Source organism: Erythrolamprus reginae, chromosome 2 (assembly GCF_031021105.1).
Source record: "Erythrolamprus reginae isolate rEryReg1 chromosome 2, rEryReg1.hap1, whole genome shotgun sequence".
NCBI lineage: Eukaryota > Metazoa > Chordata > Lepidosauria > Squamata > Dipsadidae > Erythrolamprus > Erythrolamprus reginae.
Genome location: NC_091951.1, coordinates 223,142,890 through 223,164,965, shown reverse-complemented (window position 1 = coordinate 223,164,965; position 22,076 = coordinate 223,142,890). Strand labels below are relative to the sequence as shown.

Below are 22,076 nucleotides of genomic sequence, written 5' to 3'. Positions count from 1 at the left end.
ATGTCCTTACAAGTCAGGAAAACACTGGAACTCCAAATAGATACACGAAGGCAATTGTTCATACAAAAACACAGGATCCTTGATGACAAACAAGGCTGTTGCTAACAGGCACAAACCTCCCATGGGTCTTCAAGACTGCTGGGCCACGAGCCAGGAACAAAACACTGAGAGAAAAGGCAGATAACTCCAACTCCACTGTGATAACACTCCACGCTGCTGGAATGGTTCTCATGCCTTATAAACCTTTCCCTGCTAATGAGGACCACACCCAAGCCCTGGTGTTCCTCATTCAACGCTGATAATACCTACCGTATTTTTCGCTCCATAAGACGCAGTTTTTTTCCTCCCAAAGTAGGATGAAAAATCAGCCTCGTCTTATGGAGCGAAGATGCAGGCGGGGGGGGGGGGGGGAGGCTGCGAATTCGGAAGCGCCATCCCGCCGGCTGGCTGGCTAGCTGCTGCCTGGCCCACCGTTCCCCGTAAGCTACGCCCGTGAGCAGGCGTGCACCCCCAAATACACCCGAGCGCCCTTTTCCACGGGCGCGTGCTCCCCATCCCCCTGCCAGCCCGCGGGGAGGTGGGCGGGGGCGGGGAGGTGTGGCAATAGGAGTAAAGGGAGCCGTGGCCGCCCCTGCCTCCCCACGGTGCCTCCGGCCAAATGCGCCCCTGGCTTCTCCACGCTGCCCTATTGCCCGCCCGATCCGCCTCCTCTGCCACCTCCTGCGTTGGGGCGCGATCTGCCTCCTCTCCTCCGCTGCCTCCTCCTGCCTTGGGGCGCAATCTGCCCCCTCTCCAACGTCGCTGCCTTCTGCCTTGGGGCGCGATTCGCCCCCTCTCCTCCTCCTCCGCCGCCTTCTGCCTTGGGGCGCGATTCGCCCCCTCTCCTCCTCCGCCGCCCCCTGCCTTGGGTGAGCAATCCGGGAGTCTGGGACAGGGTGGCTTTACGCCATGAAGAGAAAACGGCCGACTTTTCCCTGCTGCCGGAGCCGTTTCCTCTTCATGGCGCAAAGCCACACAGTCCCGGACTCCGGGATTGCTCGCCCAAGGCAGGAAGCGGCGGAGGAGGAGAGGGGGCGGATCGCGCCCCAAGGCAGAAGGCGGCGGCGGCGGAGGAGAGGGGGCGAATCGCGCCCCAAGGCAGAAGGCAGCCATCTGCCCAGACAGAAAGGAAACAAGAGAGAGAAAGTGAGAAGAAGAGAGAGAAAGAGGGGGAGAGAGAGAGAAAGAGAGAGGGGGAGAGAGAGAAAGAGAGGGAGAGGGAGAAAGAGAGTGGGAGAGGGGGGAGAGAGGGGGAGAGGGGGGAGAGATAGCAAGAGAGAGAGAAAGAGAGAGGGAAAGGGGGAGAGAGGGGGAGAGAAAGAGAGAGGGAGGGAGAGAGAGGAGATAAAGAAAGAGGAGAGAGAGAAAGGAAGAGAAAGAAAGAAAGAGGGATAGAAAGAGAGAGAGAGAGTGAGAGATGCTCAGTGAGCCTTTCTTTGAAGTTGCCTTTCTTTCTTTCTTTCCTTCTTTCTTTTTCTCTCTTGCTCTCTTGCTCTTTCATTCTTTTTTCTTTCTCTTGCTTTCTTTCTCTCCTTCCTTCCCTCATTCCATTTCTTTCATTCCCCCTCTCTATTTTTATTTCTCTTTCATTTTCTTTCTTTCTCTCTTTCTTGCTTTCTTTCTTGCTCTTTTTCTTTCTCTCTTTTACCTTCCCTTCCTCTATTTCTTCTTTTCTTTCTCCTTCCTACCTTCTTCCCTCCCTCCCTTCAGTCCTTCCTCTCTTACTCTCCCCTTTCATAAGTTTCCTTGCTTCCTTCCTCTGTTCCTGTCCCTTCCCCCTTTCTTTCTTTCTTTCCTTCCTTCCTTTCCTCCCTCCATTTCTTGCTTTCCTTTTCCTTCCTCCCTTCTTCCCTCCCTCACTCCCTTCTTTCACTCCTTCCTCTCTTCCTCTCCCCTTTTTGGCTCAAAATATTTTTTTTCTATTTTCCTCCTCTAAAATCTAGGTGCGTCTTATCAGCAGGTGCGTCTTATAGAGCGAAAAATACGGTATTCAGTTGCTGCCTCCTTTGATCTATGCGTCTCTGTCGCATACTAATGATAGCTTGTGCCTCATCATCCAATGACTCCAGAGACTCCAAGCTACTGGCTTGAGAGAGCCCCTCGCCAGGGCTCCCAGGCCCCTCTTCCTCGTCACTTTCCTCTTCGCTCTCAGCCTCCCCCAGGCATGGAGCCAGCAGAGACGCAGCTGGTCTTTGATCTTGCTCAGGCTGAACCACAACAGGAGGTGTGTGCATGCACGCAAGAGAAGAGAAGCTGCGCGCACAGCTCAACTTTTGCTACCAATGCAGTGTCCATACCAGTAACAACCCGATACTGCCTCCTGCCATTTATATGTTGAAAATTTACTAAAACCCCTTTCACAAATGATGTGATTCTTCAGTGATATATTTCTTGTCTGATCTTCCAGTTGACCACTCCAGAGTTATCCTTCAAGACAGAGATGTAAATATTCCTGGGTCGGATTATATCAATGCCAACTACATCAAGGTGAGGTTTCGCTTACCCTGTTAATACCTGGAGAAAAGAAGTGGGTGGTGGTCATTTCTTTCTTGAGTTTTTTTTAATCTCATCTGTTTCGTTCTTGGCAGAATGAGCTGTTCAGTCCAGAGGAGTGCAGTAAAACCTACATTGCCAGCCAAGGTTGCCTGGACGCCTCAGTTAATGATTTCTGGCAGATGGTATGGCAAGAAAATTCACGCATCATTGTGATGACCACTCGGGAGGTGGAGAAAGGACGGGTAAGTAGACAGACATATGGTAGACAGACATACAGACAGACAGACATACAGATATGGATGGATGGATAGAAAAGATAGATAGATAGATAGATAGATAGATAGATAGATAGATGATAGATAGATAGATAGATAGATAGATAGATAGATAGATAGATAGATAGATAGATAGTGTTCGCCCTAGAACAAGGACAGAAGCACCAGCCTGAAGATGGCGAGTGGGACCTCATTGAAACGTCGTCAGAAATTTCCAAATCCTACACGGGAAGAAACCCGAATATTCCAAGACCGTCATAGATAAATAGATAGATGGATGGATGGATGGATTATAGATAAATAGAAAGAGATGGATGGATGGATGGATGGATTATAGATAAATAGAAAGAGATGGATGGATAGAGAAATAGATTGATAGATGATAGAAAGAGATAGAAAGAAAGAAAGAAAGAAAGAGAGAGAGAGAGAGATGTTGCTTATCTCCAAAACATGAGCTCAGCATAAACAATCTCTACTAATGAGAGAAATTCAGGGAGAAGACCAAACAGGACAGAGATATGCTTCATCATAATTCCTCCCTTAACACTGAATTGGACTTCCACTAAAATCACTTTAGTGCTAAAAAAACTGCTTCAAAGTTGCACTTCAGGGGAAACCTGTAAACTTGTTTAACTGCTTTTAACAAAGGTGTCAATTTAAATAAAGTTCCAATGGATCCTCTCCCTTACCTTTTCCTGGTTTCCTAATAGAATAAATGTGTTTCCTACTGGCCAGAAGTAGGAAGCAGCAAAGAGTACGGGCCATATATTGTGGAAAATATTGGAGATCGTGAAGCGATAGACTATAAACTCCGACAACTTCGGCTTTCACCAATCAATAATGTGAGTACCTGAAGCCTTAGAACATTTCCTTCATGCATCCAACTTTGACTTCAAACCTTGGTGGGAACTAACAAATGGAAAGGAGCCAGAGGCAGTAGCGGGTTGCTACCAGTAGGGGCCACATCATAGCTCTGATACCAAAAATGGAGCTGCGCGTGCAGCTCTGCATCTCCAGCGTGCGCATACACATGTCCAAGTAATACTGTATTTAACTTCTGCGCATGTGCAGGAAGCCAAATCTTGCAAGGGGACACGCATACGAGAGAGATTTTACCATGTTTTACTTTTGCGCATGCGCGAAAGCAAAAAAAAAAATTTCACTGAAATCTTGCACACGTGCATATCCACTTGTGAGATTTTGTGATGTTTGGCATCTCAGTGCAATCTTTCCCAGAGGTTTGTTTCCCTCCCTCCTCCATCTGTTTGCAGGGGCCGAATGTTTGCAAGGGTTTGGGTTATGGTCAGTGGTAGGCTGCAACTGGTTTAACAACTTGTTTGGTGGCCATGTGCTTTGTGCACCACGCCTAACGTGCTTGTGCACAGCGTTCAAAATACAGCAATGTGAAGCTTAGCTGCTTACCTTCTAAGGAAGCCTTGGTAAGTAGGACAGCGGAGGTGCAGAAATCAGCTGTGCTGCTGCATGAATCAGCTGAGCCAGAAAAAGGAAATACAGTGGAACCTCTTCTTACAAACGCCTCTACTAGCAAGTTTTTTGAGATACGAACCCGGTGTTTAAGATTTTTTTGCCTCTTCTTCCAAACCATTTTCACCTTACGAACCCGAGCTGCTGCCGCTGGGATACCCTGCCTCCGGGCTTCCATTGCCATCCGAAGTACTGGGATTCCCCTGAGCCTCTCCTCACTGGGAATCCCCACCTCTGGACTTCCGTTGCCAACCAAAGTGCCCGTTCTTGCATTGCTGGGATTCCCCTCACTGGGATTCCCTTCATTTTTGCCGGCGCTGCTTTGAATCCCAGTGAGGGGAGGCTCAGGAGAATCCCAGCAACGCAGGAACGGGCGTTTCGGCTGGCAATGGAAGTTTGGAGGCGGGGATTCCCAGCGGCGCAAGGCAAAAGGGGTGACTTTTGGGATGGGGTTGCACGCATTGTTTGCTTTTACATTGATTCCTATGGGGAAAATTGCTTCTTCTTACAAACTTTTCTACTTACGAACCTGGTCACGGAACGAATTAAGTTCGTAAGAAGAGGTACCACTGTATAGGACAGGATAGGGCAGGGGCAGGTGGGTGGGGCCAGCTGATAGTTGGAATTACCGGTTTGCCTGAACTGGTCCAAACTGGCAGCAGTCCACCACTGGTTATGGTGGATCCTAATGTAGAAAAAGAAAAGCAGAGACATAGCACAGGAAGCTATACCCTATCCCTAATAGGTCCCCTGGAAGAATTCTTAGCTATATCAACAGGGGGATGGAAAGGCTTCCGTTTTGTGCAGAAGCAGCATCTCCTGAGAAGCCTTTTTCCTCCTCAAACCCCAGTGGCAGAATTAGTTTGTCTACCGTGTAAGATGGTATCCACTGTCGTATCATATGCTGAGATGGATGTGAAAGTAATCACTACTCAGTCACTACTGAGAAGGAGAAATAATACTCGTCTTTTCCCCAACCTATGGCATCAACCTCGACCCCAGGGAAGGGGGGGAGGAGTGGCTATTATAGCCAGGGAGAGCCTTTGCCTGAGTAGACTCATTGCTCCGGAAATTGCGGGTTGCGAGTCTCTCTTGTTGAAGTTGGACTTAGGGGTCCAGGTGGGCTTATTTCTCACGTACCTGCCTCCCAGCTGCGTGTCAAAAGCCCTGCCTGTGCTACTCGAGGAGGTAGCCGGGTTGGCAGTGGAGTTCCCCGGACTCATTGTCCTGGGGGACTTCAACCTGCCGTCACTCGGCGAAACCTCTGGGTTGGCACAGGAGTTCATGGCCACCATGACAGCCATGGACCTGACTCAAGTAGTACAGGGTCCGACTCACGAGGGAGGGCACGCGCCTGACATGGTATTCCTTTCCGAGCAATTGAGAAATGGTCTGAGACTAAGGGGCTTAGAAGCATTGCCTTTGTCATGGTCAGACCATTTTCTACTACGGCTTGACTTCCTGGCTCCAATCCTTCCCCGCAGGGAGGCAGAACCAATGAAGATGTTCCGCCCCAGACGCCTGATGGACCCAGAGGGCTTTCAGACGGCGCTTGGGGTTATTCCAGAGGCACTCATCCACAGTTCGGCGGAGTCTCTTGCGGAGACCTGGAATACGGCTGCTGCGGAGGCTCTCGACCGGATTGCGCCTTTGCGACCTCTCCGCGGCGCTAGACCCCGTAGAGCCCCATGGTTCAACGAGGAGCTCCGGGAGTTGAAATGCCAAAAGAGACGTCTAGAGAAGCGATGGAGGAAGAGTAGGTCTGAATCTGATCAAACACTTGTAAGAGCTTTTATTAAGACTTACAAAGTGGCGCTCAAGGCGGCAAGATGCGCGTACCATGCCGCCTTGATTGCATCAGCGGAATCCCGCCCGGCCGCTCTGTTTAGGGTGACCCGCTCCCTTCTTAATCAGGAGGGAGTTGGGGAGCCCTTGCAGAGTAGCGCCGAGGAGTTTAACACGTTTTTCGCTGATAAAGTCGCTCAGATCCGGGCTGACCTCGACTCCAATTGTAAAACAGAGTCGACTGGCAATGAGTCAGTCGAGGTGACTGGGGCATGTACTTGTCCACCTGTCTGGGAAGAGTTTGATCTGGTGACACCTGATGAAGTGGACAAGGTCATTGGAGCTGTGAGTTCCGCCACCTGTCTACTGGATCCGTGTCCCTCCTGGTTGGTCTCGGCCAGCAGGGAGGTGACACGGAGCTGGGCCCAGGAGATCACCAACGCTTCCTTGGGGAGGGGAGTTTTTCCAACACTCTATAAAGAAGCGCTTGTGCGCCCCCTCCTCAAGAAGCCTTCCCTGGACCCAGCCGTACTTAACAACTATCGTCCAGTCTCCAACCTTCCCTTTATGGGGAAGGTTGTTGAGAAGGTGGTGGCACTCCAGCTCCAGCGGTCCTTGGAAGAAGCCGATTATCTAGGTCCCCAGCAGTCGGGTTTCAGGCCCGGTTACAGCACGGAAACCGCTTTGGTCGCGTTGATGGATGATCTCTGGCGGGCCCGGGACAGGGGTTTATCCTCTGTCCTGGTGCTCCTCGATCTCTCAGCGGCTTTCGATACCATCGACCATGGTATCCTTCTGCACCGGTTGGAGGGGTTGGGGGTGGGAGGCACTGTGATTCAGTGGTTCTCCTCCTACCTCTCTGGCCGGTCGCAGTCGGTGTTAGTGGGGGGTCAGAGGTCAGCTCCGAGGTCTCTCCCTTGTGGAGTGCCTCAGGGGTCGGTCCTCTCCCCCTTGCTATTTAACATCTACATGAAACCGCTGGGTGAGATCATCCAAGGACATGGGGTGAGGTATCATCAATATGCCGATGATACCCAGCTTTACATCTCCACCCCATGCCCAGTCAACGAAGCGGTGGAAGTGATGTGCCGGTGCCTGGAGGCTGTTGGGGCCTGGATGGGTGTCAACAGACTCAAACTCAACCCGGATAAGACGGAGTGGCTGTGGGTTCTGCCTCCCAAGGACAATCCCATCTGTCCGTCCATTACCCTGGGGGGGGAATTACTGACCCCCTCAGAGAGGGTCCGCAACTTGGGCATCCTCCTCGATCCACAGCTCACATTAGAAAACCATCTCTCAGCTGTGGCGAGGGGGGCGTTTGCCCAGGTTCGCCTGGTGCACCAGTTGCGGCCCTATCTGGACCCGGACTCATTGCTCACAGTCACTCATGCCCTCATCACCTCGAGGTTCGACTACTGTAATGCTCTCTACATGGGGCTACCTTTGAAAAGTGTTCGGAAACTTCAGATCGTGCAGAATGCAGCTGCGAGAGCAGTCATGGGCTTACCCAGGTATGCCCATGTTTCACCATCACTCCGCGGTCACAATTCAAAGTGTTGGTTATGACCTTTAAAGCCCTTCATGGCATCGGACCAGAATATCTCCGAGACCGCCTTCTGCCGCACGAATCCCAGCGACCGATTAGGTCCCACAGAGTGGGCCTCCTCCGGGTCCCGTCAACTAAACAATGTCGGTTGGCGGGCCCCAGGGGGAGAGCCTTCTCTGTGGCAGCACCGACTCTCTGGAACCAACTCCCCCCGGAGATCAGAACTGCCCCTACTCTTCCTGCCTTCCGTAAACTCCTCAAAACCCACCTTTGCCATCAGGCATGGGGGAACTAAACATCTCCCCCTGGGCACATTTAATTTATACACGGTATGCCTGTGTGTGTGTCTGTTAGTATATGGGGTTTTTTAAATCTTTAAATATTTTAATTAATTGAATTATTTATGATTTGTTTTACACTTGTTGTGAGCCGCCCCGAGTCTCCGGAGAGGGGCGGCATACAAATCCAAATAATAATAAAAATAATAATAATAAAAAACCTTATTAAACTTTCAATAAAATAAGAACCACAAAGGGAGAAAAAGAACTCAATCATCAGTCTTCTATGTTTCTAACTCTCCTCTGATGGGAGGCATCATTCCTTTTGGTTCAGTTGGACAATGGGGATAGAATTCCAAACAACTTCACTGGGACCAAGGATCCTGTTTTTCCTCATTGGAGAATTATATTAAAGAGGAGAGGGAGGAGAACATGAAAGTTTTAAAGGTCTTTAAAAAAAAGCATGTCTTCTTCAGGCATTTGTGGGTTCATTTGGATGCATAAAGAAGCATATGGAAAAAAAATGGGCAGGGCAAACCTAAAGGTGTGCGTAAGTGCAGAAATGGGCAATGCAGAGAAGTAGAGTTTTGCATTTATCACGTCACAAACTGGGAGAGAAAATATAGTTGAGGGATGGCAGTTCAGTCTAGAACAGGTGTCTCCAACCTTGGCAACTTTGAGACTTGTGGTCTTCAACTCCCAAAGTACCTCAGCCAGCTTGATGAAAATAATAATAATAATAATAATAATAATAATAATAATAATAATAATAATAATAATAATAATACAGAGTTGGAAGGAACCTTGAAGGTCTTCTAGTCCAACTCCCTGCTTGGGCAGAAGACCCTACACTACTTCAGACAAATGATTATCCAACATCTTCTTAAAAACTTTCAGTGTTGGAGCATTCACAACTTCTGGAGGGAAGCTGTTCCACTGATTAATTGTTTTAACTGTCAGGAATTTTCTCCTTAGTTCTGTTCTGTCGAGCTCTCTGGTAGACTCCTCCCAAAAATGCACAGATACAATTTCAGACACACACACATTTGAAAATTCAAAACAATGTTCTTTATAATGAAAATTCACTTAAACTAAGCCCTCTTTTGGTATAGCAAAGAGCACTCATCTCCAAATAAACTGGTAATTTGTACAAGTCCCTTATCAGTTCTGTGATACTTAGCTTGCAGCTGTGAGGTAATTCACAGTCCTTCTTCTTTCACAAAGTGAAACACACTTTGCCCTGGTTTAGTTTCAAAGCGGGTGAAAATCAGCACACAAAAGGTCCAAGTCAGTAAAGCAGGCACGAAACACAACGATCAGATAATCCTCCACAATGGCCAAACCCACAGGCTGCTATTTATAGCAGCCTCACTAATTACCACAGCTCCACCCAACCACAGGTGGCCTCATTTTCTTTGATAATAATCTCTCAGTTGTTGTTGCCTATGCATCGCTCTCCGCATGCATGGCTGTATCATTAACTCTTGTTCTGAATCCAAGGAGGAGCTAGATAATTGATCTCCTTCTGAGCTGTCTGCCACACTCTCCTCCTCCCTGTCACTCATGTCTTCTTGGTCAGAGGAGCCTTCATCAGCAGATTCCACCGGTGTGTGTGTGTGCAAAACAGGCCTGCAGCATGTGGATGTCTCCCCCACATCCACAGTCCTTGGGGCAGGAGCTGGGCCAGAGCTAACCACAACAAGTTCTAAGATGCTTCTCTTAGCTCCTACCTTTCTCCTGGTTCTCTCACTCAGACTTCCAACTTCTAGCCAGTAACTCCACCCCCAGCTTCTGTGAGTTGAAACTGTTTAAATATTTTCCTGGAAAGTAAGGAATATCATTTCAGGGAAATGGAGAACTATCATTTTAGTCAGGGGGGGAAATGATGCAAAATTGATCTGTACATGCAAGTGAAAAATACAAGGTAGCGGGGAAATAATTACTTCCCCCCCCTCCCTGGTTCCACCTTCATCTTAATGCAGGATCCATTTCTCAGTGTTACAAATCCCAGCTGGATATTTAAGACAAGGAGAAGAAATATTTATTCCTCTTCCTTGTACCTTCTAATGTTTAAAAATTGAGGCTTCTTCATTCAGAATACTTTGAAACAACTTCATCAAAATTGCAAACACTTTCCTTTTGCAGGAATATTCTGCCAAGTTTTGGGAAAAGTGGACCTCTAGACACCCCTTTTAATTTATTTGCTTGTTGGCATTTGCTTTGGCCCAGAGCTTTAACACAGAACCTGGTACAACATCTGAGATACAGTATTAGATGAGCCCATGGTTAATGGCAACGAACAAGCCATGAAGCCCAAGGCTTGGAGAAATGTACCAAGGGCTGGAACAGCTGTTCCCCCAGGAGTGGGCTGCTAAGGGTTCACAGGGGTTTGGGAGAACATCTGGCTAAGATTCTGTGCAGCTCGGAGAACCCTGAAATCCCACTCCTGGCTGGCCCCACCCTGCCCACCCACCCCTCCTAGGAGCCCCATGTGGCCCCTTTTGGATGTAGGTAAGTGCAGGGCACACGGGAAGGCTCAGGAGAGTGAAAAACAGGCCTACCAGAAGTTCATGAAGGCTGGAAATGAGCCCATTTCTGGCCTCCAGTGCCTGAGGGAGGCCGTTTTCACCTTCCCAGGGGCTTGAAGAAAACCACCGGAGCCTAGGGAGGGCAAAAACGACCCACCATCATCACCATGGTACAGGAGGCCAAACAGCCTATGCCCACCGTGGCTTTGCACATGCAGCAAACAGGCAGAGAACCCCTTGCTAAAGTTTTTGAAGCCCACCCCTGTCTGTTCCTTAATGGGACCTTGGGCAGAGGAAGTCTTCTTTGCTCTCCTGAAGTTTCTGGCTGGCTGACCGACAGAAAAAGAAAACCAATCTTCAACTGTCAATATTGGAAGCCTTGTGGGCATGGTTTTTAGTTACTGAAAGCATGCCGGAAGAGCATGGGGGGGGAAATAGCAGACATGAGAGTGTGCTTTTCTATCCACATATATTAGGGTGAAGCTGTGAGAGACATCTGGCATTACCAATACATGAGCTGGCCAGACCACGGAGTGCCCAGTGAGCCTGGAGGGGTTCTTAGCTTCCTTGATGAATTCAATCGGATGCAGGAGAGTGTCCCAAGAGCTGGACCCATCATAGTGCACTGCAGGTGAGTGATCTGCTGCTAACGGGGGCTTATTGTGAAATATACCACACAGAAAGCTCTGCACGCTACTGGGGATTTTTTAAAAATCTGGTATCCAGCAAAACTGACCATGTTTTAAAGTCTATCTTCTTTTAAAAAGTTTTTAAAAGAAGATAAGAATCAATGCAAACTAATAAAAGGAAAGGGGGGGAAATCAAAGAAAAAAACTAAAAGTGCAAGAAGGGAAAAGTACATTAAAAAAAGAAAGAAAAAAATACAAGGAAATTACTTCTGATTTTTATAACAGATACAAATATAATTATAAATTTACCTCTTTCTCTAAAGCTACATCATTTCTGTTATCTAACGTGGCTAATAATCCAAACTATAAAGGGCACAATAACAGAGTTGCAAGGGACCTTAGAGGCCTTATTGACCCCCCCCCTCCTTCTCAAGCAGGAGATCCTATGCCGTTTCAGACAAATGGTTGTTCCCACAACTTCTGGATGCAAGCTTTTCCACTGAGCAATTGTTCTCACTGTCAGGAAGTTTCTCCTTAGTTCTATGTTAGATCTCTATTTGATAAGCTTCCATCCATTGCTTCTTGTCTTGCTTCTAGGTGCTTTGGAGAATAGTTTATTTATTTATTATTTATTTATTGGATTTGTATGCCGCCCCTCTCCTCGGACTCCTTGGAGTTGACTCCCCCCTCTGTTGGATCCGTTCAGGAATGATACAACGTAGGCCGGGAACAGTCAGAAGGGTTTATTATTAACACAGAATAAGTAAGGTTGATGGAACAGGCTAACGACAAGAACAACAACATGGCCGTGCCTGGCAGCTATTTATATCCCTGCTGCCAGGCTGAGCCAACCAATCCGGTGTGTGTATTTTCCCGCCCAAGGAATAAGGGGCAGGTAGCCAGATCTAACTGTCTACTGGACACAACACCCCTCCCCACCTGGTTTGCGCACACAAAGTCCTCTAAATATGAGGGACGCTTGTGTGGTCTTGTAAAACGGCGAGGTTCGGTCCCTGTTGCTGTTCCCCCAGGTGATGGCTGTGGGTAAACTTCTGTGTTTGTTTCCAAAAAGGGATCGCCCCCTACTGGTGTTATTGGTTCCTGGTGTAAAGCTTGCGATACCGCTCTTGGGTTTTGGTTGTCCAGTGACGAATTGACCTCTGGGAAACTGAACGGTATGGTGCTGGATGACCGAGCGGATGGTGTTTGTGACGCTGGCACGGCAGGTTCTAATGTTCAGTGGCGAAGCTGCCTCCTCTCTGTGACAGCCTCTCAAATGTTTGAACATTGCTATCATGTCACCCCTGCTCCAGGGGTGGGTCTAACTTAACTCCCTGCTGGTTTGCTTCCTCCCACCCCACATGGGCAGGCGCTCATGCGCAGTGGTAAAAAATTCCCCCCAAAATCCTCCCCCAAAAGCCAAAACCAAGATGGTGATGCATGCGCAATGTCGGAATCTCAGCTTCTGTGCATGCAGGGAAGCAAAAAAAATGGGGGGGAAATCCCCCCCCCCAATTTTTTTAAAAAGATGGCCACAGACCTGCACCAAATGAACTGGTTCTGTGATGTCATTGTGACGTCACTAACGAGTCACTACCAATTTGGTTGAACTGGTCCAAAACAGGAAGAACCCACCTCTGCCCTTAGAATCCTTATCTTCATTAGACTACACATACCTGGCTCCAGTTCATCATATGTTTTAGCTCCCAGTACCCTAATCATTTTTGTTGTTCTTATCATACAGTCTCAACGTAATGGTGGCCAAAATTGAATGCACTATTCCAAATAGTGTGATCTTTCCACGACCTTGGTTCTGTCCCTCTGTTGATGCATCCTGGAACTCTGTTGTCTTTAATTTTTTTTTCTGTTTGCCACAAAAAGTCTATAAAAAGTTTCCATCAGTAATAAACATAGATATTGTTTTTTCTCTAATCAAAGAAGTCCATTGGGCCTCTCAATGAGTTCCATCATCTCCAGCAACTATTATTTCATTGTAACTTTTGCCAAATAACAAAAAGAAATTACCATGATTTTTTTCCAACTATTTGTCCATCAGACCCAAAGGAAAGCCCTCCAGTATGGTTTGTATCTTAATCCTTGAAATCCCCCAAACCAGTATCTTTATTTGATTCCCATACTTTCTAACCTTTTTACATGTCCACCAAGTATGATAAAATGTCCTTTCTTCTTGTTTGCATTTCTTAACATGTTTCTGAGGTGCTTTTATACATTCAAGACAATTTCTCTTGTGTCATATCCCCATTTTACACCTCGTATAAAAAACCTCTTTAAGATTATAACAGTTAAATTTCAATCCATGTCCATAGCATTTTGCTGGTCTATTACTTTAGCCTAAATTATCCTTCAAATTATCCATCAAATCAGATAAAACTTTTAGCAATTTGTCTTGAGTTTCCAAGCTCCCTTTCTTGAAGAAGGTAGTTGAGAAGATGGTTGCACCGCAGTTTCAGAGTTCCCAGAAGAAACCAATTATTTAGACCTTTTCTGGTCAAGATTCAGGCCAAGACACAGTAATATAACATTATTGTTTACCCTTGTTGATACTTCTGGAAGAAAGAGATTGAAATGGCCCCTACCCTATTCTTCAATTGACCCTGAAGCCCTGGCTCAGCCCCAGGATTTGGATTAGGCACTAGGATGAGTGCAGGATTTCTTTCAATTGATGCAAGACTGATTGTGAGCTGTTTCTTGATTCATTGCTTTTTATATACTGCATTAATGTTGTTTGCTGCCCAATTTTCAAGAATCGGGCAACCTAATTAATGTGATTAATAAATAAATACTTCTGAGGTTTTATTTGAAATGCTGCAGCAGTATCTTGTCAGGTGACAAATCTAGGCATAATCCATCAAGGCTATTCTGTCCTCTCCACTCCATTGGAACCAAGGCTGTGACTTCTGTGCCCACTGGCTCATTAAATTACTACTCTCTCTGTGGTAACCCTCTAGATATTTTAGATTTTAGTGCAGATCTCTAGGAAAATATAAGATATTGCTTCCTGAGCTACTTCCATTTGTGCATTCTGCTCCGAAGAATGTCATCGTTCTTGATAGTGTTTTTAATATGTTTACATAGATTTGGGCCAACTCCCAGTATTGTTTGTGGAATAGTCATAAAGTGATATAAACATATTGAAATGTCCCTATTTTGTGCCCATAATCCCCATTTCTTCCTCTTTCCACAGTGCTGGGATTGGTCGCACTGGGACCATCATTGTCATTGATATGACTATTGATATGATTTCCACCAAAGGTGAGACCAGTTTGGGTATCTATTTATTTATTTATTTTTATTTATTCATTTTGTCCAATACACAAATACATAGGAAGAAAAATAGACACGTAGTAATATATATAAGGGTAAAGTGAACTTAGAGGAGAGGATATATGAAAGAAAGAAAATATATATGATAAGTGAGAGAAAGGAAAGACAATTGGACAGGGGACGAAAGGCACACCAGTGCACTTATGTCCGCCCCTTACTGGCCTCTTAGGAACCTGGAGAGGTCAATCGTGGAGAGTCTAAGGGAGAAGTGTTAGGGGTTAGGGGTTGACACAATTGAGTCCGGTAACCTTGGATTGGCTGAAGCCTCCATTCATGCTTCCCACTAGTGACCTGCAAACCTTTGAGATACTATGGGAAAAAGGGAGGAAACACCATAAAGCAGGGCTGGGTTCTAACTTACCTTGCTGCCAGTTCGCTTCCTCCCACTCCGCATGGTCATACGGCATATGCGCAGTGCAAAAAATCAATTAAAAAAACCCTGAAAACAAAATGGCAACACATGCACAGTGCCAGAAACTCAGCTTCTGCACATGCGCAGAAGGCGGAGGAAGGGGGTGGGTGGGGAAAAAATCTGGAAAGAAATTTCCAAAAAATTCAAAAAAACAGATGACAATGCCTACGAACTGTCACCGACTGATCTGATTTTGTGACATCATCATGACATCACCAGCAATTTGCTACCAATTTGGGCAAAGTGGTCCAAAGTGGGAGGAGCCCACCTCTGCCATACAGAGATAGCCAAGGATCACTTAATCTCCCTCCCTCCCTCCCTCTCCCCCCCCTCTCTCATGGGAGACATAGCTGGGAGACATAGCTGGAAAGAGGTTGGCAGAGCACGTTAGGCTGAAGTAGAGAAAGACCCTTAATTAGCTATGACAGGGAAGTTACTACATCTACCTAGAAATGATCATCATTTCTAGGTATTTAGAGCCAAATACTGCATGTGATCAGATGCATTGAAACTTAAACCCTGATCCACTAAATATTTAGGGTATCAAGTTTGAAATTTCACAGACTTCAAGGAGGCTACTACAGATCTCTTTAATCCTGTTTACATCTGGTAATGAACATAAACAGGTCATTATTGCAAGTATAATCAGTGGGATTTAAAAGTGCTTAAATCTTGCTGGATTGTTGTTATGACTTAATTAGTAACTAAAAAGGTAAAGTTTCCCCTCGCACATATGTGCTAGTTGTTCCCAACTCTAGGGGGCAGGGCTCATCTCCATTTCAAAGCCAAAGAGCAATGCTGTCTGAAGACATCGCCGTGATCCTGTGGCCGGCATGACTAAATGCCAAAGGCACATGGAAAGTTGTTACCTTCCCACCAAAGGCTGTCCCTATTTTTCTATTTGCATTTTTACATGCTTTTGAACTGCTAAGTTGGAAGAAGCTGGGACAAGTAACCAGAGCTCACTCCATTACAGAGTGCTAGGAATTCAAATTGCCCAACTGCCGACAATCCTTTATTAAATAAACTTACCCTTCCTATTTAGTGCTTTACAAATTACCTTAAATGCTGCAGAAAAAACAGCCTAGAAATTCTGAACAAGTGTATATCATCTGAAGAAACTACTTTAGTGCTTCTGTGTAAATATTTTACTTATTTCTCAGATTCTGATTCCACCTTTATTGTTTCACAAGTAACTCAAGGCGGTGAACAGACCTAATACTTCCTCCTACTTTCCCCAAAACAACTCTGTGAAGCAGGATCAGTGAGTGACCGGCCCCAAATCATCTGGCCGGGCTTCATGTCTAAGGCAGTGCTAGAAGTCCCAGTCTCCTGGTTTTTAGGCCAGCACTTTAACCACTGCACCCAATGGGATTCTGCATGTTTTAACCTGTTTCCCTATTCCTCCTTTCTCTTTCTCATTGTGTCCCAGGACTGGATTGTGACATAGATATTCCAAAGGCCATTCAAATGGTCCGGTCACAGCGCTCAGGAATGGTGCAGACTGAAGCCCAGTACAAGTTCATCTATATGGCCATATGCCAATTTATAGAGATGACCAAAAAGAGGCGGGACATTATGCAGGTAGTGGATTGAAGGCGGCATGCAAATGCCAATCTCTTACTTTGGGTGGTGATTGTATTTTCCTCTAGAGAAGCAGATGGTACCCACCGACATGGTTAGCTCCCTAACAACTCTTTCGGTGGGGAGGGACAATAATAGTGACAGTACAGTGTTCCCTCGACTTTCGCGGGTTCGAACTTCGCGAATAGTCTATACCACGGTTTTTCAAAAAATATTAATTAAAAAATACTTTACGGGGGTTTTTCTATACCATGGTTTTTCCCGCCCGATGACATCATACGTCATCACCAAACTTTCGTCTGCCATTGCTGATTGGCCGAAATCTCGGCCAATCAGCATTTTTATCGCAAAAAAAATAATTATTGTTAATAAATAATTATGTTTATAAATATCAGGATCACTAAGTGTCTTATTGAATTGTGAGTACCAGTAATAATGGTGAGTAAATGGTTGTTAGGGGAATGGGAAATGGTAATTTAGGGGTTTAAAGTCTTAAGGGATGGCTTGTGATACTGTTCATAGCCAAAAATGGTGTATTTACTTCCGCATCTCTACTTCAGGGGAATTCGACTTTTGCAGGCAGTCTCGGAACACATCCCCCGCAAAAATCGAGGGAACATTGTAATAGCTAAGGCACATTTATCTTCTAGCAGCCACATTAGAGACACTTGTTAGCAAACCAAGCTGGTTTATCCTCATTGGCCAAGCCCTTGTCACCTTTACTGGCTCTGCAGTAATCAGTAGATTTTGACCAAGAGACTTGCAAAGGAGAGGTTTCAAGTTCCTTCACAGACTGGAGAATGGAAGAAGAAGAACGGGAGGTGAGAAGTGGGTATTCTGCTTCCCTTCCATTGTTCAGATTGACAGTTTCAGCTCTTTGCCTTCCATACAGTAAGAAAGCGCTCGGTGAACTATGAGTATTCCCCACCCTGGCTCCAGCTTTACTTTTATTCCATTTCTCCCTGCTGCAGTCTCCAAAAGGAATGAATGAATCAGAATATGGGAATATCTCCTACCCACTTGCCCAGAAGACCTCTCACCCAAAGATTTCTAGAAAATCTTCCAGGTAAGGCCTTGGTTCAAAGCAAGTAATAATATTTATGAAGACAATCCAACGTCCTGAAAGTGGTAGACATTAGATAACTAACATTATTCTTTTCTGGAGCAAACTATAAACTACGTTATGTGCAAGTTTTAAAAAAGTGTTCATCAATGTTCAATTTAAACTGAATAGAAGAAATTAAGAATAATGGCTATTTTCCTGGCCTCAATCAGTGACATACATAAGAACATCCTAAACTTGCCATGTACCACTCTTCAAAATGTTCTCTTTTTTGGGATACTATGATTGAAAACAAATATTTATGTGAATCAAAACTTGGGCAACAATGTCCTAAGAGATCAATAGAAAGATTTAGTCTAGAGCAGGGAGGGGGGAATGAAAGGGAGCCATGGTGGCAGAATACAAATAATAATAATAAATAATAATAATAATAATAATAATAATAATTTATTAGATTTGTATGCCGCCCCTCTCCAAAGACTCGGAACGGCTCACAAATACTTGTCAGACACAATAGATTATTTATTTATTTATTTATTTATTTATTCATTCATTCATTCATTCATTCATTCATTCATTGGACTTGTATGCTAATTATGTGTCTGTTGTTGCTCTAAAATTTAGAGTTAAGGCTAATTGATGAAAATTGCAGGCTGTCAGCTAAATATTAACAGAATATCTAAGACTATGAAGTATTTAACGGGTTGTCTTTGAAGTGTCTTATTTGCTGATGCTATTTTAACATCAATTTGGCAATCTGGTGAATTGAAAATGGGAAAGCGAATGATTGATGTCCAAAGTCCATTCCAATAATATGATTTTGTGCCATATAAATGCTGCATTGAAAGGTTATAACCTGTTCTATGTATGAGGAAGCCAACACATTTCAAAATAGCAGAAAGCACCTTGCTTTGACTAATTGGTACAGCTATCTACTGAACGGGCACAAAACTGAATTTAAATAAGCTGTTCTCATGTTCTCAGAATTTAAATAGCTCACATATAATTTGAAACCATACTCTGTATATATAGACTCTCATTTATTCCTATCCAATCCATCTCAACCACTCTCCTTAGTGAATAATTTCCTTACTTTTTCATGTAAATCAAATAATATTTGGTCTCTTTATGCAAACTGATTGAATATAAGTTGGCAAAAAATAAAAATAATTGTAAAAGAAGGCAATGATGTTTTCCCCTTAAAGCAGGAAAGAGAGGAATATGAAAAGTTGCATGAGATTCCTGCAGATAAGAAGCCCAATGATGATTCAACTTTATCTATGAACCCTGTTTGTCCTCTTTTGCTCGTTCTCTCCTTATACAGGCAAAGGGAGGAACCAACCCTCTATGAGAATTTAGACAACATGAAAGGGAAAAAGGAAGAGAAGGGTCAAAAATTATGGCCATCTGGGAAAGAAAAGAAACCTAAAGGCTCTTTGAAGAAAAAGTAATCATCATTGGCTCCATTCACAGTGATCATTTGTCCTTGCTAGTAAGAATTTTGTCCAGAGGTTTACAGAATTGTAGAAGGCTGTCCAACACATTTTGGTCATTGCATGGAAAAACCCAGCTGGCACTTTCTCCTTTCATCACTTCATTCTCGTCCCTTGGTCCCTTGCATATATTATTATAAATTATCGTAGTCCTCTTAGATGTTTATTTCATTTGCAGGTAGAATCTTGCACCCACTGTGATTGTGCAGATTGTGGTTCTCAGCCGCCAATTTTTATTGCCTTGATTCCTTCATTGCCTCCTAAAGTTCCCCATCTTTGAACACAACCACTAGCTAGGTCTCTGCTTTTTTTTGAGTCGGTGCAAAGTATCTTCTTCTTTCGTCTAAGAACTGAAACACCTCCTTGTGTTCCTTATACCTCTCCTAACAGGGCCTTCCCGTTTTTTAGAATGTACCCTTTACTAGGTGGTGCAAAGCTTAGTATGGATCCTGGGGCTGGCAAACCATGCATGTTTGCTTTGCGCCATTCTACTTATTGGACCCAGAGGCTGAACACAGTGCTTTTCAATAAGCATTGCTTCTGTAGCTTAAGCTTCCTAATCCAGTTTCTTCCTAGTTTTTGTTTGAAAAGTCATCAGATCAAAGCTGACCATGTTCCATTTGCAACTGGGAACCACAAGCTCCACACCTCTCTGTTTATTCACCAACCTTTCGGCAATTGCACTCTGTAAATAATAGACTGGGTTGCTTTACTCTGTAAATAAACCAGATTTTTGTTTGGTATGTGCCTCTTCTTACTTGCTCAATATATCTATTTAATATACTTATATACACTGCTCAAAAAAAAATAAAGAGAACACTTAAACAACAGAATATAACTCCAAGTAAATCAAACTTCTGTGAAATCAAACTGTCCCCTTAGGAAGCAACATTGATTGACAATCCATTTCACATGCTGTTGTGCACATTCAATTTTGTACAGAACAAAGTATTCAATGAGAATATTTCATTCATTCAGATCTAGGATGTGTTCTTTGAGTGTTCCCTTTATTTTTTTGAGCAGTATATTTTAATATAGCGTAGAGTTTCATGACCGGGTTAGCCTATATGTAAATGTGGATTGTGTGCCAGTTACACCCTTTCTTGGACCAACAAGTCTCGTATTCATGGTCATTCACCTCCTGTCTTGATTATTGCAATTCCACTACATGGGGCTACCCTTGAAAAACATCTGGAAGTCCTGTTTGTTCAATATGAAGCAGCCTACATGGTCTTGTGTATACCTCAGTGTGCACATGTATCACCTCTTCTGTAGAACCCGCGTTGGTTGCCAGTTTGCTTCTGGGTGCAATTCAAGGTGGTACTTGTCATCTTTAAAGCCCCTCGTGGCTTGGGACCAGGTTATCAGAGGGACCATCTCTTGCAAGTCATATCCACCCAACCCACTGGACCAGGGAGGCAAGGAATGTTGCGGGTCATGTTCCCTAAGGAGGTAGAGCCCCAAAGAAAGACACACTCCATGGTGGACCCCACTCTTTGGAATATCATCCCTTCAGAGATTAGACTGCCCCCACCCACAAAGATTTGGGTTTGGCAGTGGACCTGAGGAACCCAGAGTTGGATGGAGTCCATCAACTGGCTTATTTGACTGTATGTTGTAGCCCGGGTGGATGGGTGGGTGGTTATTTTTTTATATATTGTATTTTTATTGTTTGTAAACTACCAAGGGTCACTGTGAGCAAATAGGTGGCTATATACATTTTCTAAATAAATACTAACTAGAATTTAAAACAGGTTCCATGAGGGCTCTTGGATAAGTAAGTCAGTCAGGGAGGGATCCTTATGAACTTGTAGACAGGTAACAAATCTGTCATAGGCTAAATTAAAGCATTTGCGCCTTCTACTTTTTAAGTCTGCCACTATTTGGATTTATTTTATTTTATTTTATTTTATTTTATTTTATTTTATTTTATTTTATTTTATTTTATTTTATTATTTTATTTATTTTATTTTATTTTATTTTATTTTATTTTATTATTTTATTTTATTATTTTTATTTTATTTTTATTTTTTTATTTTATTTTATTTTATTTTATTTTATTTTATTTTATTTTATTTTATTTTATTTTATTTTATTTTATTTTATTTTATTTTATTTTATTTTATTTTATTTTATTTTATTTTATTTTATTTTATTTTATTTTATTTTATTTTATTTTATTTTATTTTATTTTATTTTATTTTATTTTATTTTATTTTATTTTATTTTATTTTATTTATTTATTTAATTTGTATGCCGCCCCTCTCCGCAGACCCAGGACGGCTCACAATAATAACAATAACAATGTATCACAAACCCCTTATTTAAAAAAAACAAGACACACACACAAACATACCATTCATAAATTATATAGGCCAGGGGGAGATGTTTCAGTTCCCCCATGCCTGATGGCAGAGGTGGGTTTTAAAAAGTTTACGAAAGGCAAGGAGGGTGGGGGCAATCCTAATCTCCGGGGGGAGCTGGTTCCAGGGGGTCAGGGCTGCCACAGAGATGGGACCCGGAGAAAGCCAACTCTGTGGGATCTAACTGGTCGCTGGGATTCGTGCGGCAGAAGGCGGTCCCAGAGATATTCTGGTCCGTTGCCATGAAGGGCTTTTTTTGAAGGTTGTTCTTTCCCCTACCACCCTCCAGATATGTATAAAGCTAGTGACCACTGAAATCAGCATACATTGACCACCAGGTTCAATTCTCACACAAATATAGGCTATATTTCAGGCAATCCTGAGACATACCAGGTAATGTGTAATATTAAAAATAAAATATCACTGTATTTTTAATTTATCCCGAAGCCATTTAGTCTTCAGCATGAATTTGAAGAGCGAGGAAAACAATCAAAAGATACTTGGATTAAAATGGGCTAGGGGAATGTAGGCATCAGAAAAATGCTTTGAAACAATATTCAGCCTGTTGTGAGTGGTCCACGTCTGGCTCAGCTGGTCATGGATTTTGAGGACCAGGAGACTGAGGAGTACTGACATCGCAGGCCAGTGTTTTTGTCATCTGAGTCTGAGAATGAGAGTGAAGGAGGATTGGAGACTGAGGAACCACCAGAGACCGTAGAATCCCCAGTTAAGGTATTGTCTGAATCAGAGGGCGA

The 22,076-nt window shown here is 44.2% G+C and overlaps 1 protein-coding gene across 9 annotated transcripts in view; it reads left to right on the top strand.

Moving 5' to 3' along the window:
* PTPN6 (protein tyrosine phosphatase non-receptor type 6) overlaps positions 1 to 19,699 on the top strand; it is a 55,966-nt gene extending 36,267 nt beyond the window's left edge. For 8 of the 9 annotated variants that reach the window (XM_070742010.1, XM_070742011.1, XM_070742007.1 and 5 more), the window contains 8 exons: positions 2,447 to 2,526; positions 2,628 to 2,777; positions 3,521 to 3,652; positions 10,909 to 11,063; positions 14,267 to 14,334; positions 16,251 to 16,402; positions 17,374 to 17,468; positions 18,790 to 19,699. In XM_070742010.1, the coding sequence (XP_070598111.1) occupies positions 2,447 to 2,526; positions 2,628 to 2,777; positions 3,521 to 3,652; positions 10,909 to 11,063; positions 14,267 to 14,334; positions 16,251 to 16,402; positions 17,374 to 17,468; positions 18,790 to 18,916 (959 nt within the window). In that variant the 3' untranslated portion in view covers positions 18,917 to 19,699. Of the gene's footprint in view, positions 1 to 2,446; positions 2,527 to 2,627; positions 2,778 to 3,520; positions 3,653 to 10,908; positions 11,064 to 14,266; positions 14,335 to 16,250; positions 16,403 to 17,373; positions 17,473 to 18,789 lie in introns of those variants that run through there. The other variant, XM_070742014.1, reaches the window with a different exon arrangement.
* Positions 19,700 to 22,076: the final 2,377 nt, after the last annotated feature.